The sequence below is a fragment of the Scatophagus argus genome, chromosome 19 (genome assembly GCF_020382885.2).
Source record: "Scatophagus argus isolate fScaArg1 chromosome 19, fScaArg1.pri, whole genome shotgun sequence".
In the NCBI taxonomy this organism is placed as follows: domain Eukaryota; kingdom Metazoa; phylum Chordata; class Actinopteri; family Scatophagidae; genus Scatophagus; species Scatophagus argus.
In genome coordinates, this window is record NC_058511.1 from 3,305,062 (window position 1) to 3,321,284 (window position 16,223).

The following is a 16,223-nucleotide window of genomic DNA, read 5'->3' on the forward strand; positions in this document are numbered from 1 at the left end:
AGCAGCAGGGAGTGCGAGGCCTCTTTTCTTTTGTTTAGTTTTTGTCTGTGGTTGTTCAAAATGCCTCTCGAGCTTGACAAAACTCTGAGCTTCTGTATAACTCAAGTCTGCTCAAACCACAGCTTCTCCAAGTGGCAGCTGCTTATATGTGAGATATTAGAAGTCACGACCAGGCCACGGTTCATTACAAAAGAAACGGATTCATCATGGGGATAAAAGTAGTTTTTCTTAACACAGACCAAATATTAAAGAGCTGTTTTTCTTGGTTTGTCCTTGTCAAATATTGTGTCAAGATATGCATCATTAGTTCTCTTCAAAAGGGCTCTTTGTTGGGAAGTGATATCTGACAGTCGGAGGCCAAACTGCAGTCAGTTGGCAGCCGGGGAGAATTTTTTACTCCCTTAATTTCCCTCCATGATTTTCACCCTGCACACACGCTGTTGGGGCAAACTGGTACTGTTTGTGCAGAAAAGGAAGTAACAGTGATGATGAAATTCATCCTGTATGAGGACCCCCTAAAGGACGCTAAAGTAAAGTAAAGGAGTCCCTCACCTCATTTACAGCTAACTAATTAAAGGGTTCAGATATTAAGAACTAAATGTCGCCTCAAACTTGTGTCCATTTGGTCTTAGAATAAAACCGTATCATACGTGAAGCTCTAAATTCCCAGCAGTTTGAACATCCGCAGACAAACAGAGTTTGAGAATGCGGGACATCAGGAAACGACTGCCTGCACCTTCAAAATAAAGCTCCCCCGCTGCTCATTGAATACTAAAACACATCCAGGACCTCATGGAGACCTTTTTTTATTTACTCTGATAAAACATCCCACTAACACCCCCCTCCCTCACCCCATCCCCCTCCCTCACCCACCCCACCTCCTTCATTAAAGAAATAAAAATCTGCATGTTTCCTCACACACACACACACACACACACACACACACCATAAACACACGACACTGCACTCTGGCTGCCAGCAGCTCACCCCAGTAACCGGCTTGATGTCTATTGCTTTTTGCTGCCTGTGCGTAGCTTCCACCAGGCTGCACCCTGCTGTCTTTATGTCTTATTTTTGCTGCCTTCTCCCCACTTTGCCTGTCACTGTTGGTCTGTCTGTTAATCAGCCCTCCCGAAGCGCTTCATTCTACTCCCTACATGTGCTGTGTCGTCTGCCTGTTTCGGCTGTCCTTCATCTCGCCTGTCGGTCCTGCGTCTCTGCTGTCTGACGCTGCTGCTTCACTAAACCTTACTACAACTCCCACAGGGCGTTGCAGCAGGTTCAGGTGACCAGACGCCACCTGAGTCTCTGGCTTCCCTGACACACGAGTCTCCAAATGTGTACAGCAAGTGTGATTTGATCAGCTGGCAGCTCCTGAAAGCTTGAGCCTGGCTTCCATAAAAGTTCAGTCTCTTCTTGAAGCGCAGATATTTTTTTTGCAATCAGAGCAAAATCGCAAGAAAAACCCAACGCTGGCCCCGGTTTGCCTCAGGAGACACAAACTGGAGGAAGCTACAAAGGAAGGACAAACTCGATTATCCCCAGAGTCTGTGTTGCTACAGAAAAACAAAAAACAATTGGGTTTTTTTAGCCTCCACTGGCCTCCAGAATAACTGAACCAGAGTAAAAGAAAAACATTCACAACCTTTGAGAATCCTTCAAAAGCCAGTTGAAAACTTATTTTTGTGAATCTTAAGAATTTTCACTCGCAGTGCCAGAAGTATAATTTTCCATCTCTTTTGGCTCCACAGAGGAATGTTACTGGCCTTGAACAAGGGTTGTTTCTCTGCGGTTACTTTGTTCTCTGCCAGTTTGTGTTTATGTGGTCTGAGGCTGGGACCCGGCTTGATCCGGGCCCAAAGTACACTTCAGATCTCTCTGCTTTAGTGTTCTAAAACCCAAAGAAAGGACCGCGGAGCTGCCAGCTGGATGAATCTGTCTGGGTTCACACCCTGTCACTGTGTCTCTATCTGAACTGTACCAACAGCCCTTCACCATTTCATCTGAAACCCAAAGACCAACATGCATTTGGACTCCCAAGTCGAGACTAAATGTTCAGGGTCTACGTCCTGCCGGCACCTGGTAGGATTCAACCACTGGTGCTGATTAGCACAAGAGAGAGGAGCTGGTTGGATCCAGTCTGTGGTGTCAGAGTGTGCCATGAAGACAGTCTGCAGGATTTTATTCTCTCAATTTAAACGCATCTTGAAATTTTGGAAAACGCTGGTGGTGTTTTGTACTCGTCTGTCAACAAATCCCAGTGAAAAAACTAAAACTAATAATGTAATAATAATGTGTAAGTTCCCTGGCCTCACTGTGTCACGTGTGTCACAGGTCCTCAGTCCCATCTGGTTGTGAATCTTTAACAAATGTCCCATAAATTCAGCTTGTTAGGGACTATTGTCAGTAATGCATTAAAGCACATTTGGTGCCCTGGTGAGTTCGTACTGAGCAACAATGCTGGTTGGACTAGTGGCCACGTTTGGTATTACAGCATCAGGTGACACGCTGGTCCCCCAAAACCACTTTATTCCCTTCACAATAACAACAAGAGGGGCAGCTGTGAACATTTCCTGAGCACCACAAACTGCCAAATAATCATCAGAATTTGATTGTGGATTTTGATCTTTCCACTGGATTTGTTGACAGGAAGAGAAATGTAGAATAAGAGCAGGTGGCTCATTTAAGGCTTAAATCATCACTTTTCCTTCCTGCTGTCGTATCTGTTTGGAAATAAAAACCTGCAGACTTGTGGCTCACGTATCGATGACGCTCAGGTTTGGAAAGACACGGGGACACGTGAGCCAACTGTTTAACATGTGCTCTGGGGTCAAAGGTCGGGGTCACCCTCCTCACGTTAGTTCCTCAGGCTTTAACAGAGCCCTCCATCACCCAGGATGTTGTTTTTTGTTATTATTCTTATCACTAAACCTGCTGTGATTTGGATGTCAAATTTCTGGAGTCTAAAAAATTGTTTGTTCCGTAAACTCCTAAAGTGAGACGTTTGATGGTGACCTCGGCCGCAGAGCCCGCCCACACTTCCACAGACCATATTTGCTGCTTTGGAATGGCCCTTTAAGAGCTTCTTAACGCTGTCTCTCTCTCTTTTCTCGGCTCGCTGCTCTAGTTTAATGAGATCTGATTGTTTCTGCCTAACGCTCCTCCAGATCCTGTTCCCTCTCTTCCTTCCTTCCTTCTGCTCAGGCTGGTCTGTGGGAAACGAAGTGATGTCGACTGGAGAAGCTGCTGGTTAACTGGCGACCAGGGTCTCCGATCAATAGTCAGTACTGTGACGGGGAAACGATACGCAGGTTTTAATAGAGTTTCTGTGTGATTTTTTTCTTTAAACACACAAATGCCTGCAGTTCCTTCAGTTTTGGGAGTAACGGGAGGCGTAGCGGAGATCCTGACAGCCGTCACCCAGCAGCTTCTGTCTCAGATGTTTTCCGATAACGAAAGGCGTATGTGAACGATGCTGACTCATGTCTCACTGCTCTGTCTGTCTGCTGTGCGGCTCCTGGACGTCGACAGGATTTAACTCGTACACTGGAAACTCAGCAGGAGTTGTAGGATCAGGAGAAGTCTACAAAGACCCGCGAGACAAATGGACGAAGAGGTGAGAGTCGATCCTCTGGTTTCAGCAGATTCACCCCCCAAAAATGCCAGTTTTTGTATGAGTAACGAATGGAGGAACGTTCAGAAACTTTCTCTGACTTCTCTGTGGGCACACTTTGAATATCGCACTCAGTCAATACAACATGACGGAGACAAAAATTCGAAGAAAGCTTTGAATGTTAAGCGCATTCGTTTCTCTTGTTTATTACTGGCTTCTTTATTATAAATCTGTAATTGGAGAGCTTGTTGCCTGCCCGAAGACTTTTAGGATCAAAGGAGGATTATACACGATGGGAGGGTTAAAAGTGCACACACCAGAGGATTGTGGTGTGGCCGGCAGGAGTTCACCTTCTGTGACACACCTTTTCAGTCAGTACAGTTATTGTTTAGTTGTTTTTAAACCTCTTTGTCTGACAGCGAGTGACAGCATCGTTAAGCTAAGTGCAAAGATTACTGAAGCCACACAGGAGCTTAATGCTTCTACCAACAAGAGGTGTGGTGTTGGTACTGATGACACTGCTGTGTGTGTGCGTGTGTGTGCGCGTGTGTGTGTGTGTGTGTGTGTGTGCGTGCGTGTGTGTGTGCGCGCTGCAGTCAGGAGCAGGAGAACTCGATCCCCAGCGGCGCTCCGGAGAGTCTGACCTTCAAGGAGCGCCAGCGTCTCTTCTCTCAGGGGAAGGAGGTTTCCAACAAGGTCAAAGCTTCACGCAAACTCATGGAGCTGGAGAACGAGCTCAACACCAAGCAGTAGACCCGAGCCTTTCGCCTCCCAGCGCCACCTTGACGACGCCGCCGCCGCTGCCATGTTAAGGTGCTCCTGGGAAAGGGGGTGGGGGGGGCGCGACCCCCACGGGTCGAGAGAGCCGGCGCTCGCTTCCCTAACACTGACCGTCTCCACCTGTTTGTGCTGTTGTCCCCCCACCCCCCCTTACTTTTTTTATTTTAATCATTGAATAACTGGACCATTCACTTTTTGACGTAGCTATATCGTTGCAATAGGAGAGACATTTATGGCTTAAAACTTTCTTGCCCTCGTTAAGGTCTGTCAAAGATATATAATGATAAAGCACTGTAAAAAAGTTTTAATTGTATCTAGTGAGAAATTGAGAATCACACAACAGAGGGGGATATATTTTTGTTTATAAAACGGTTCTTGGGGTGAGGGATGGAGAAAGGTTTGTTCTCATTTTAATTTTGGTTTGTTTTTGTTTGTTTTTTTAGCTCACTGAAACATGAACAATTTTATGGTGTTATTTTATGCTCTTTTTCTGCATCATGTTGCTTTCACACTTTTTAAATTCCTTCTAGCCAGCAGAAACGCCCGCGGTCGAGCTCCAGACCAATCTTAACTTTTCTTTTCTCTTTTTTGAAAACAAAAAATTAAATTCTCAGTGAGTGGAAACACTGTTATTTCATTCCGTAGCGAGAAAGCATGGGATTTTCTTTTCTTTTACGCGTGTGTGATGTTTTAGATGAACTCTGAAAGATTCTCCAGAGAAGGATCTTTAAGTGCACAACGTTACTGTAAATATTTGGGTCCACAACTGTCTCACTCTTTTACTACTGTAGAAACCTGCCAGGCTACTAAAAACTGCAAAACTAATGTGATTTAACAGCATTTTGGTGATAGATAACCCAACAGGAAGTTCTGCTAAAACTGGACTGTTTCCCTGCTGCTCAGTGGAGTCACATTTTTATCTTTTTCTTAGATGTTTTGGCCCCAGTATGAGGTAACTTTAATTTTACTTGATTTTAAATCTAATAATCTTTTTTTTTTCTTTGCAGAGTTGTGTGAGATTAATTTGATCGATTCAAACCAGAAAAATGATTTCTTTCACTCACGATGTGATTAATGTTGGTTTTCACAAAAAAGACACTACTCTCTCTACTTCCTGTTTGCTTTACAGATATTTATTTCAAACCTTGTGGGGAAAAAAAGACACTTGCACAAAAAGTTGTTTTTTTTTTGTTTGTTTTTTTTTTTAATATTGAAAATGTATCTGCAAACTGTTCTGAGAAGTTTGGGACATTTGGGGCCTCTCGTTCTGTGGTGATGATCAGTTTTTCTGCGTTCGAGACAGAAAGGTGTTCTGTTTTTACACCAGCTGTAGTTGGAGAAGGTCCACGTGTTTTTCAGGACTGGAGTCCAGGTGACAGAATTGTGACTGTACAAATATATAGACACACAATTTCCATAATCACATTCACCACCGCTGCTGCTCTGCTGATGTAGAAAAGGAACGCACTTCAACCCCCCTGGTGTGCCACCCCCCTCCCCCACTCCTCCCCCACTCAGTTTTAAAATAAATAGTCAACAATAAGTGACGTTTCAAATGTATCTCTCTTCTGCAGTTTGTTTGAGTGACTCCATCCTGTGTGTGGATTTATTTTATTTTTCTCTCCAGGAGCCTCCACTAAAACTGATTCTACATGATGAGTTAAGACGCTGATATAATAAGTGACCAACAGGTGTGTCTCCTGTCCCCTCCCCCAACAACAACAACAACAACAACCCCTCCTCCTCCTCCTCCTTTTTAGGTTTCAAAATGAACTGAATCATTTAAATGGTTTCATGTTTAGCCTTTTGTAAATCATTAATAAATACAGATTTTTCAACAGTGCAGGCTGGACGTGTGGTATTTTGTCACTACATTAAAAATATGAACTCCGTGCGGTGGGCCGTCTCGCTCGCGTTTAAACATTTTTGTTGCCGTTTCTGAGCGGGCAGATTTGCGGTTCGGTTTCGGGACCCGGAGACTCCACAGCGACGGAGCACATGCTGTCCGGCAGAGGAGAAAGCGATTTTCTCACTGGTTTAACAGTCGTCACTGTGCCTCGTGTGCTGGGATGTTAGTTTCCCATTCAAAAAGTACTCAGCTAAAACTCAAGACTGTAAACAGACACCGCGAAACACTGGCTCAATGATTAAGGATGACGAAGCCTCGAGCAGCAGTGCCACATACAGGACTTCCTGTGAAAAACAATCGTGGCTCATCAGTGCCCTCCAGTGCTGGAACATCACTCAGCAGGAATTTTTGTAAGTCATTTCCACCTACATGTGATTGATTTTTTTTCCACAGTCCTGATCAATTTCCTGTCTTTTCTTAGCAGCAAAGAGGAAAAAAAAGGCCATGAGAGCAAAATCAGTGAACATTTAATTTTGCACCTGAAAAGGTTTTACATTCAACTCAAAATTTGTTCAACACACGCCACTAAAATGTAAATACGTCAAACCAAACTGTGGGAAGTGATAAGCAGGTTATATTTTCTAATCTGGAAAACATTTCCTGTCAAATGTCACTGAAACTCAAAACTAATAAAGTACACATGTTTACAAACTGCCTATAAAATCTGCTTAGCTTCTTTATATTCAGTTCACCTCGTTAAAACGCTGCAGGTTTTACCGTCCAACGTAATTGTTTTTAAACAAAGTATTGTTAACTGTTTAAATATACACGCAAAATGAATTGAACTGCTTTTAACTCAGATTTCTTGTGCATTAAATAAAATCAACAAGTGTTGCTGACGTCAAAAAAACTCAGAAAAGTTACTTAAACTGTGTCAACAAAATAAATCAGATTACAGAATAACATTTTAAGGTAGTATTGGTGATCTGAAGTTGGCTGTTGGTTGGTTTTTAACAGCTCTCGCTCTCAGTGTACTGAGGCTCAACATTTAGCCAAAGCGCCAAACATTCAGTGTCTCACTTCATCTGATTGACGGGACGCCGGGTGATCCTTCACTGCTCCATCCAGTCAACTCGCTTCAGGGACTCGACGTCATTTTAGAGACGAGACAAAACAAGGTGGGCGACCTTGTCACATCAGACAACCTGTGGCAGAAGCAAACAAAAGGTGACAGAACTGTACTGTACAAAACGGCCTGACATTTTCCAAATCAAGCTGTTTAATTTTTTTTTTGTTTTATTTTATTGAGACATTCCATCTTAGAGTATCGATCTAAGCTGCAGTGTAACAGAACAAAGTCTAAGCTCTAAAGGTTACGCTGGCAACACTGGACTCCCTGAAGCTTGCAGAGGCCACACAGCACTTGTTTGAAACACTTGTCTGATAAAAGGGTCATACCGACCGTTCAAATGTTTTCTATTATCTAAGAGTTATTTTATTCAGCCTGATCTCTCGACTATCTCCCCAACATCAGAAGCTTTTAGGTTAAGTTGTAGTTAACCCTCTCAATGACAGCGCTGGCTAATTTGAGTTTTAGTGTTACCAAGAGGGAGATGCTCCTGAATGACGTGGGCACAACAACGCCTCAGTTACAATAAAAAATACTCACAGAGACAGTTACCAGTCCTACACTTTGAAAAATAGCAAAACGGGATTAACAGGGTGCATTAAAACTCAGCAGCCAGCGGTGATCAGCACCTTTTCACCTGATGCTAAAAGATCAAAAGTTGTAAAATGTTTCACCTACAGTGATTTGATCGGGACGCAAGGCTGTGGATCACCTTCCCCTCTGCTTCAGTCAGCTCGGCAGAGAGAGCCAACTTCCTCTCAGAGACGGCCACTTCTTCTTCAGGGTCACACTCGTCCTCACTCTCAGGTCTACGAGGAGCCGTTTTACAGGGCGTCTGTTCCTGGAACCTGAATGCATCAGAAATAAGGTAGAGTTTTATCTACTGTGACTTGAACATTTTGCATTTTTCCTATCTTGGCAGCACAACTGGGACACGTTTGCTCATATTCAACATTTAGACTAAAGAATACAATTCACTTTGAAAGAGTTAGCATGTTTAAACTGATTTCCAAAGTACTAAAAGTTATTTTTCCTGTTCCCAGAGGTGACCTTTAAAGCTGACATTTCTGATGGTCAGGACAGCTCGTAATAAGATTCTGCTAATAAAAACTCTTGGTACAATACCAAACAAATTTTAATTGTGTTTCCTCACAAACCTCAAAATAATGTGTTGTGTATAGAATTCAAATTAATTCTAAAGGAGTGAAAAGATGAGTTGAAGGGCTGGAAGTGTATTAAAGACATAAAGAACTAAGAGCTCACCTCAGTTGCAGCATGACGTCTACATAACTGGCATGTCCAGCATCCACCAGCTCCTTGGCAACATGGACGTCATCAACCAGAATGTCCACCTTCCAGTTTGTGTTTGTCACAGACTCTCTGAAGAAGATCTGGAGGTTCTTCTGGCACAAGCACTGCTGGAAGAAGACTGCTGCTTCATCGGTCCACTCTCCATCCACCCCAACCGGCTTCACCCCCCTCAGGACACAGGGATACGTCACCTTCGGCAAGTCTGTTATCTCCGCTGGAAGCTTCTTCAGATTGGAGCGGTTTTCATAAGGTATGCATTCATAATGGCCGTAATCCACCAGGTTCAGGATCACTGTTGTGTCAGAGTGTATAACTTCTGCCCTGCACCACTTGCTGCTGGTGTCTGATTTCAACAAGCAGCAGCTACCAGGGACGAGGTGGGCCTCAGGGAGAGGACTCATCTGTCCAGACAGCTTGTCCAACATTACGGACACTTTGTTCATCGTCAGAAGCGAGTCCTCTAGAACGACCCAAAACTCAAAGGGAGTCGTCACTGCAGCAGCAAAGCCAGTGTACACTTTGTCTATATCAACAGGAGCAAAGGCAAGGTCCTGAGGTGGGCTCGTGTCCAGGTTGGACTGTCCAACTGCTTTCTCATTTGGGTTTTCAGGAGGTGATGGGATCATCTCTTCTTTCTGCTGCAGTGAGGCTGGGACTTGACCAATGAGGAACAGTCTATTCATGATTATTTCAACCCTCCAAAGTTTATCAGCTTCTGAATAACACACAAACACGAGCTTGACTTCACCTCCAGTCATTGATTTGAGAGTTTCACACCAGGATTTGTGGTCACCTTCTCCCTCACTGAACTCAAAGCAGTTCACTTTGCACAAAACTGCAAGATTTGGGATTTCTGTCATGTCACCACACGGTCGCCTGACTGACAAGCTTGAAATTTCTTCTGTTCTTCCCTGATCGATGAGGAGGACCTGGCATTTTCCCCGGCATACATGCTGAACAACAGCCCTGTGCCACTGCTTGTCCTTGTGTACCTGAACTAAACATCTGAAGCCTTGTTTGACATCCTCTTCAGCCGCCACCTCACACTTGTACAGGTTGTCAGTTATGAGACTTTCTAACGCAGAGAGAAGTTCACTGGTTCTGTTCAGTCTGACATAAAAACTGCCGTTACTCAGTACAGACAGAACTGTACAGTTCTCTCTGTCTTCAGCCTGAACGACTGAACACACACTTGTATCTGTGCAGTCACTCCTCACCTGGACAGAGGATTTCACGATTTTCCTTTGACTGAACTCACACCGATGCTTGTTTCTGGTGGGTGTTCTTCTGTGGTGCCTGCAGGTCTTTACTGTCACTTTGCGTGGGAGTCTGGTAGGGTGTGGCTTCAGCGTGACGTTTTTACTATCCACAGCAGGCATCAACAGAATTTCTTCGGATTTAGTTGTTTCATTTTCACTCACTTCTTCTCTCAGGTGGTTCTGTTGACAGGATGCCACTCGCTCTTCTCTCTCCAATGAGCTTGCAGGAGCCTCCTCTTCCTTTTCAGTTTCAGTGCAACTTTCAGCAGCAGCTTCAAGCGCTGGAAAACCAACGGCTCCATCAAGAATCTCGATCTTGACCTCCCAATGAGTTCCACGTTGACGGACAAAATCAACCATGAGAGGTTTCTCCATGACAGCATCAGTGAAAGAAGAGTCATTTATGTATGCACTTGTCTCCAGCAGGGAGCATGGTATGCTGAATCTCGGCTTGGAGAGATACTCCTTTGGTATGGTGTATATCTTTTCCTTCCCCACGACTGCTGAATTTCCATAATCCACAAACTCAACTTTGAAACACGAACTTCCTTCGTAGCCCTTCACAACAGAACGATAGAGAGCGCCATCTTCCTCATATTCCGCCAGAACAAGGTCATTGATTCTCAGAGATGTGGTGATCTTTAAGGAATCCCTGGGGATGCCTGAGCTGAGCTCTTCAAGCATATTCAAGATGACAGGTTCATCCTCTGACAGCTGAAGGAAAAAACTACTGACAGAGTCGATGTGGGAGATGAAACACATTGCCCTGAAAGCCTTGGTCACTTTGCTGTGAGGCAAACAGGAGAGCTGAGAGATCTCTGTTTTCTTGGTAAACTGTGGTTGCTCTGACTTTCTAACAGGACACTCTCTTTGCTGCTCTACTTGAGAGTGTTTCTGGGGTTTTACACGGACACAGCTCATTGTTTTGGCCTCATTTTGCAATTTTAATTTTATTTTCATGCTCTGGGCTTTGCCATCAACAGATTTTTTTGTCGTTTCTTTCTTTCTGAGGTTTGCACAGCCTACTTGACTCCCTCTGTGGGCATTTGACGTGGGGGAATGTAATAAGCGCTCTACATCCTTGCGCTTGGCTGAAGCCCTTGTGCTTCTTATGTGCAGAGCTGTCTTTGTGCTGCGTATTTCAGAACTCACAACCCTCTTTGGTTTAGGTGAAAGACTGGCTATGAGCTCTTTTACCTTCTCATTGATGTTTACTGCCCCATCAAACAGTTCAACATCAAATGAGCCATCTTTGCCCTTTTCAACTATGAGGGCTCTCACTTGCTTGTTGAGAATTGTGTCCTGGAGCCATTCCTTGACATCGGCATAGAGCTCTTCCCTGGACACTGAAGCAAGGCTACATCTCACAGCCTGTATGGGCGTGTGCAACAAATAAGCCGAATCTCTGGGGATAAACTTGATGTGGGGTTTCTCCAATATGTTTGTGTTTCCATAATCCACAAAAAACACACTGAGATGCAGAGGCGACTGAACAGGATGTATCGAGCCCCTGTACCATTTGCCATCAAAGTATTTGGCCAGGCACAGCTTCCTCACTAAAGCTCTCGTACTGATTTTCATCATTTTCTCACTCTCCTCTGAGATTTTCTTTTCAAGCTCTTCAAGGACATCGGTGTTCCTCTCAAGGTGGCAGTAGACCTCCCACTGACTGCTGATGTGAGTTATGTAGACTTGTTCTTCTTTTCCAGGATTGAGATCAAATGAAGAGAAGACAAAAGACTCAGGAAACACTGTTGGCAGTTGCTTTGTTGAGACAGTCACTTCTCTTGCCAGGCCCTGTTTCAAGAGTAAATTTGTTATGTGCTGTTGGGTTAGAGTGTTGTAAAGGTCCACTACGTTGCACACCCCTCTGTTTTTCACATTCAACTGAGAGACAACTTTACATCTTAAGCTACAGGTGCTGTCATGGACAAAATCTTTCAGCAAGTTGTATGCCTCTGGACTCCAATTTCCACAGTCCTTGGGGTCAGCAGGTTCAATCAGGTTGTAAAGACTGCACCTGAAAGCTTGTCCTTCCAAATGAACATATTCTGGCATTATAGCCTGAAGACTGTCCTCCTTGATTTGGATGGTACAGCCATAATCAACCAATATCACTTTGCCATGACCTTTGTGTTTTTCCGTGATGAAACCCCTGTACCATCTTCCATCTTCTGGTGACTTGGCAACACAGCATGAATCCCCTGACTGGAGGGCAACTGTGTGAGTTGAGTAATATAGCTGAACTTTATCCATCAGTTCCTCCAAAGCTGGAACATTAGCTAGATGCTGGCACCAGAAATCTGACGGCGAGCTGATGTCAGAACAACACACAGCAAACTCACATCCAGGCTTGATACTTAGTGCTTTGAAGCGAGGCGAGGCTTGGATCTTCTCATTTTCATTTTTGCATGTTTTCTCTTCCTCTTCACAATCCGCCAGTTGCTCTATATTCCCATGAATGTCTGACGTCACACCATATCTTGGGCACCTTGTTTTTTCTGTCACATCTTTGTTAGTTTGCAAGACAATTTCTATGGGAATGTTGTTCCAGTATTCAGCTTGTTTTGAAGAGATCAGGAGTTCAGTGATACTTTGACTGCTGTCACTTCCCATCTCACAGAGATCAACAACAACTTTGTTTTTTCTCATCTGGACAACATGGACTAGCAGGGCTTTGTTTGATACAGCTTTTCTGAAGAAGTCACTGGTGGTGCTGGTCCAGACTTCATCCGGAGGCAAAACATTAGCAAGAGAACAACAGAAGGCAAATGGCGACTTGTGGGCAAATGTCTCTGGTATTTTCTTGATCAACATGTGTGGCACTTTCTCAATGTTCCCAAAGTCAATAAAAAGCACTTCAGCTCCATGCTCAAGAGTGTCTGTCACCACACCCCTGTAGTAATGCAAGTCTTCCTCATAAACTGCACCGCATAGTGTCCCAAGCTGTGGATTCAACAGCACGTCTTCATCCAGCTCCACCTGACTGAAGTGAGCTGTCATTTTTGTCATCATTTCCTCAAAGTCATCATTGCATTTTTGTGTTCTGATCCAGAAATGGTTGGGATTCTGAACATACACAACATAGCCCACAAAGCTTGAATCTACCAGGACCTCTTCTGCTTCCAGTGTTTTACTCAATGATTCACAAATGACTGTCTCATGGTATGAACGGCCACCCTGAGGTGACAATTCCTCTGTTTTAAAAATTGTCTCAGCCTTGATTTTAGGTAGCTCTTGAATGGGCTCCAGTTCCTTCACAAGATTATCATCAGCACCGATTACTGTGATAGAGTAGAGATGCCGTTCTTCATCAAAACCTCTGATCTCTACATTCAACACTTTTCCAAGCAAGCCTGCCTTAAGAAAACTCAACTGCTGGGCTCTGATGGCCTCATCCTGATCGCTCAAGGAAAAGAGTGAGCAAGGGAATGCCATTATGGGTGTTGAATAGAACTCAGGTGGTAACCTGTGAACGTTCTCAACTTTGACAGACTCAAAGAATCCGTAGTCAATGAACAATACTCTAACTTGAGAGTTGACGGGGAGAAACTGCACAAAGCCTCTGTACCATTTCCCATCTTTACCTTTAACGGAGCAAAGTAAACCCACGTTCTCTGGGCTCTTCTGACCGCATCCTTTGGTTTTGGACTCGCAAACTGCAGCCAGCTTCTTTGACATTTCCCAAAGACCTGTTTGCATACTGGCCATCTGACAATAAAACAGCCCAGGGTTGACTGCAGCAGTTATACACACTTTAGCTTGTGTCCAACAATTCAATCTAGGCCCACAAAATGACAAAATGTCCTCATATCCCTGCAAACCAGGTGACTTGAAGCAAAATTCTTGCACCCTTGGCTTTTCAATGAGTAGGTCAGGAACTGGCTCTACATTTTGTTTAAGTGGCACCTCTGTGAGCATCTCAACCAGCAGGAGGAAAGTATCTGTGTCCACATGCCTCCCAAACCCATGTCTAACAATGTCCACATTGATATCAGGCGTTTCCAATAAAAGCACTTTGTGGGGCAAGAGAGCTTGGATGTAACCTGTGACATTTCTTCCAATCAGGTTTGAGAAGTAATCCTCCACTGCAGAATTAGGACAACCTTGAAGCAGCAGTACATTTGCAAGAAAGCCGCAAACTATCTTGGGAGGCAGGATGAACAAGTCGTTTGAGCAAGAAAATATGTTTGCAATGTCGACACTCAAGACATTACCATGATCTATGAGGAAAACATCAAACAAGTCAGCTTTTCGATTCTGAACTCTTCCTCTGTACCAGCGAGCTGAAGTTAAATCCTCTACAAGGCAAAACTGTCCGATATCCACTGCAGCTTTAGTCTTTAGTGTGTTCTGTATTTCTCCTTGCAAGATTTTGTAGTCAAGTTCACAAATGGTAAGGTGCTGTCCTTGGAAGTGAACCAGGGTAGCTTCTTGGTTCCAGTCCAAGTGAGTTAACTTGAGGTCCACTGGCCAAAGAGCACATGGTGCAGATGAACCAGACCTACAAAGAGACTTATATTATTTACCTTCAAAATGAACCATTTTATCAGTTAATGAAGTTGTGACTTTATTCATTCTAGCAAAAAAAAAACTACAACAGATGGGCTGTCACCGTCTTCCTGATAGTCCACAATCACTGGGGCGTTTAATTGACAAACAAAATAGAAACAGGGCAGTGCAACATGGTGCGCACTCACAGACAGTGTGGTACGCTTAATCGCTAAAGAGATGCTGCCCTTTAATATCATTGAAAAGCCAGCATTTCGAAAAAAACGCTGCAAACATTTAACAACCAATATGAATTACCTGCGAGAACATACATGTCACAAACGGTAATATTATCTTTTATCGCGATAATTTATCGTCCAGCAAAATTTGTTATCGTGACAGGCCTACTGTGGACAACTGTACAAGTAGTGTTTAACACAGCCCCAGTGTGACCACCATGCCAAAATTTATATTAAGGTTTAAGATTTGTTGTTGTAGCTACATTCGTATATCTTAGTTTTCAACAATAATGAATACATCGCATTATTTTACGTACCTTTGATGTTCGGAGCCCAGCACTGACTGCATCACAGCAACATCAGTAACTGTCATATCCTACAGGAAAAATGGAAGAGATAACTCAATGTATTCAATGTCATTAAATATCACAAACACCATAAGTAAACAAGGCTTTAGTATGACACATTATTTAAATTTTTATATTTCCCATTAAAGTCCCACAGACTGGAAAAAACTGAAAAGAGATGACCGATATTTTTATCTCAGATGGTTTGGAAAATGTAAGATAATATGTCAAAAAAGGAAGGAAATATTGAAAAGCCTTTTATTATAGTGACTAACTCATTTAAGTAGCCAAATAATAAAAAAAAAGCCAAGATGAAAAAAAAGGAAAATAACAATACAGTGAGAATAACCACAACTCGTGTACAACAAATACCCAAATATTTACATGAATCGAGAATTTGTAATCTTTGGCCATACAAACAAAACTCATTTAACTTTACACAGGGCCAACATCTTGGTACTAAAAAACTTTCAAGCAAGAGCAAATTAAACATTGTCAGTCGTTACCAAAGTATAATTAAGGTGGTGACATTTGCTCAATGTTTCCTCAACTTAAAGAGACTGAGTGCTCAACATGAGCTCAAACAGTAAACAAGCTTTAATTTAAGCTGTCTTTATTGGGCCGTGTGCAGCTAGCTCAGGTACGCGAAATGATTTGCCTTTAGCGGTCTAATTTTTAGCTTACGAAGCTAACTTAAACTAATTAATATTACCGTGCCAAAAAATTTTAAAAAAAATGGTGACTACCCTAAATCCACAGAGTGCAGTGAGTTAAGACGATGCCCGGGCTAACCACGTATCATTGAAGCTTGGTTAATCCGGACACCTGTGTTTTTATGGCGGTGAAAACTGACACTGCAGGAGTTAGCGGCAGTGAACGCAAATTAGCCACGTGCTAATAATAAGCTAACGACGGACGATAAGGAAGCCTGTAGCACGGCCAGCCCACACTATAGTCGGTTTTAATCGCAAATATAATGTGAGCGACTGAAAACACTGACTTCTTTCAGACCACAGTTACTTCACTCACATTTAAAACAGTTTCTTACCTTCCGTTACACCTCATGGGTCCAACCTGCCAAGTCCCTCACGATGCTGCGCTCCTACGGCACGTGTCGCTCTGATCTCACTTCCTGCTTCTCCTCCAGCGCGTTGAGTATCAAACATGGCGCATCCTGCCGAGTTAAACCAAATACAAAACACCTC

At 43.5% G+C, this 16,223-nt stretch overlaps 2 protein-coding genes across 9 annotated transcripts in view; one reads left to right on the forward strand and one right to left on the reverse strand.

Moving 5' to 3' along the window:
• The window catches only part of afdna (afadin, adherens junction formation factor a), a 91,601-nt gene extending 85,365 nt beyond the window's left edge, over positions 1–6,236 (forward strand). For all 8 annotated transcript variants that reach the window (XM_046372453.1, XM_046372455.1, XM_046372456.1 and 5 more), the window contains 2 exons: positions 3,532–3,616; positions 4,210–6,236. In XM_046372453.1, the coding sequence (XP_046228409.1) occupies positions 3,532–3,616; positions 4,210–4,366 (242 nt within the window). In that variant the 3' untranslated portion in view covers positions 4,367–6,236. The remainder of the gene's footprint in view (positions 1–3,531; positions 3,617–4,209) is intronic.
• A 521-nt stretch (positions 6,237–6,757) lies between these two features.
• tdrd15 (tudor domain containing 15) lies at positions 6,758–16,198 on the reverse strand. The gene is made up of 5 exons (XM_046372452.1): positions 16,067–16,198; positions 14,989–15,047; positions 8,635–14,445; positions 8,050–8,219; positions 6,758–7,447 (listed from the first exon to the last, which is right to left on the reverse strand). The coding sequence occupies exons 2-5, from the start codon at positions 15,042–15,044 to the stop codon at positions 7,434–7,436; spliced, it is 6,051 nt and encodes a 2,016-aa protein (XP_046228408.1). The 5' UTR covers positions 15,045–15,047; positions 16,067–16,198; the 3' UTR covers positions 6,758–7,433.
• Positions 16,199–16,223: the final 25 nt, after the last annotated feature.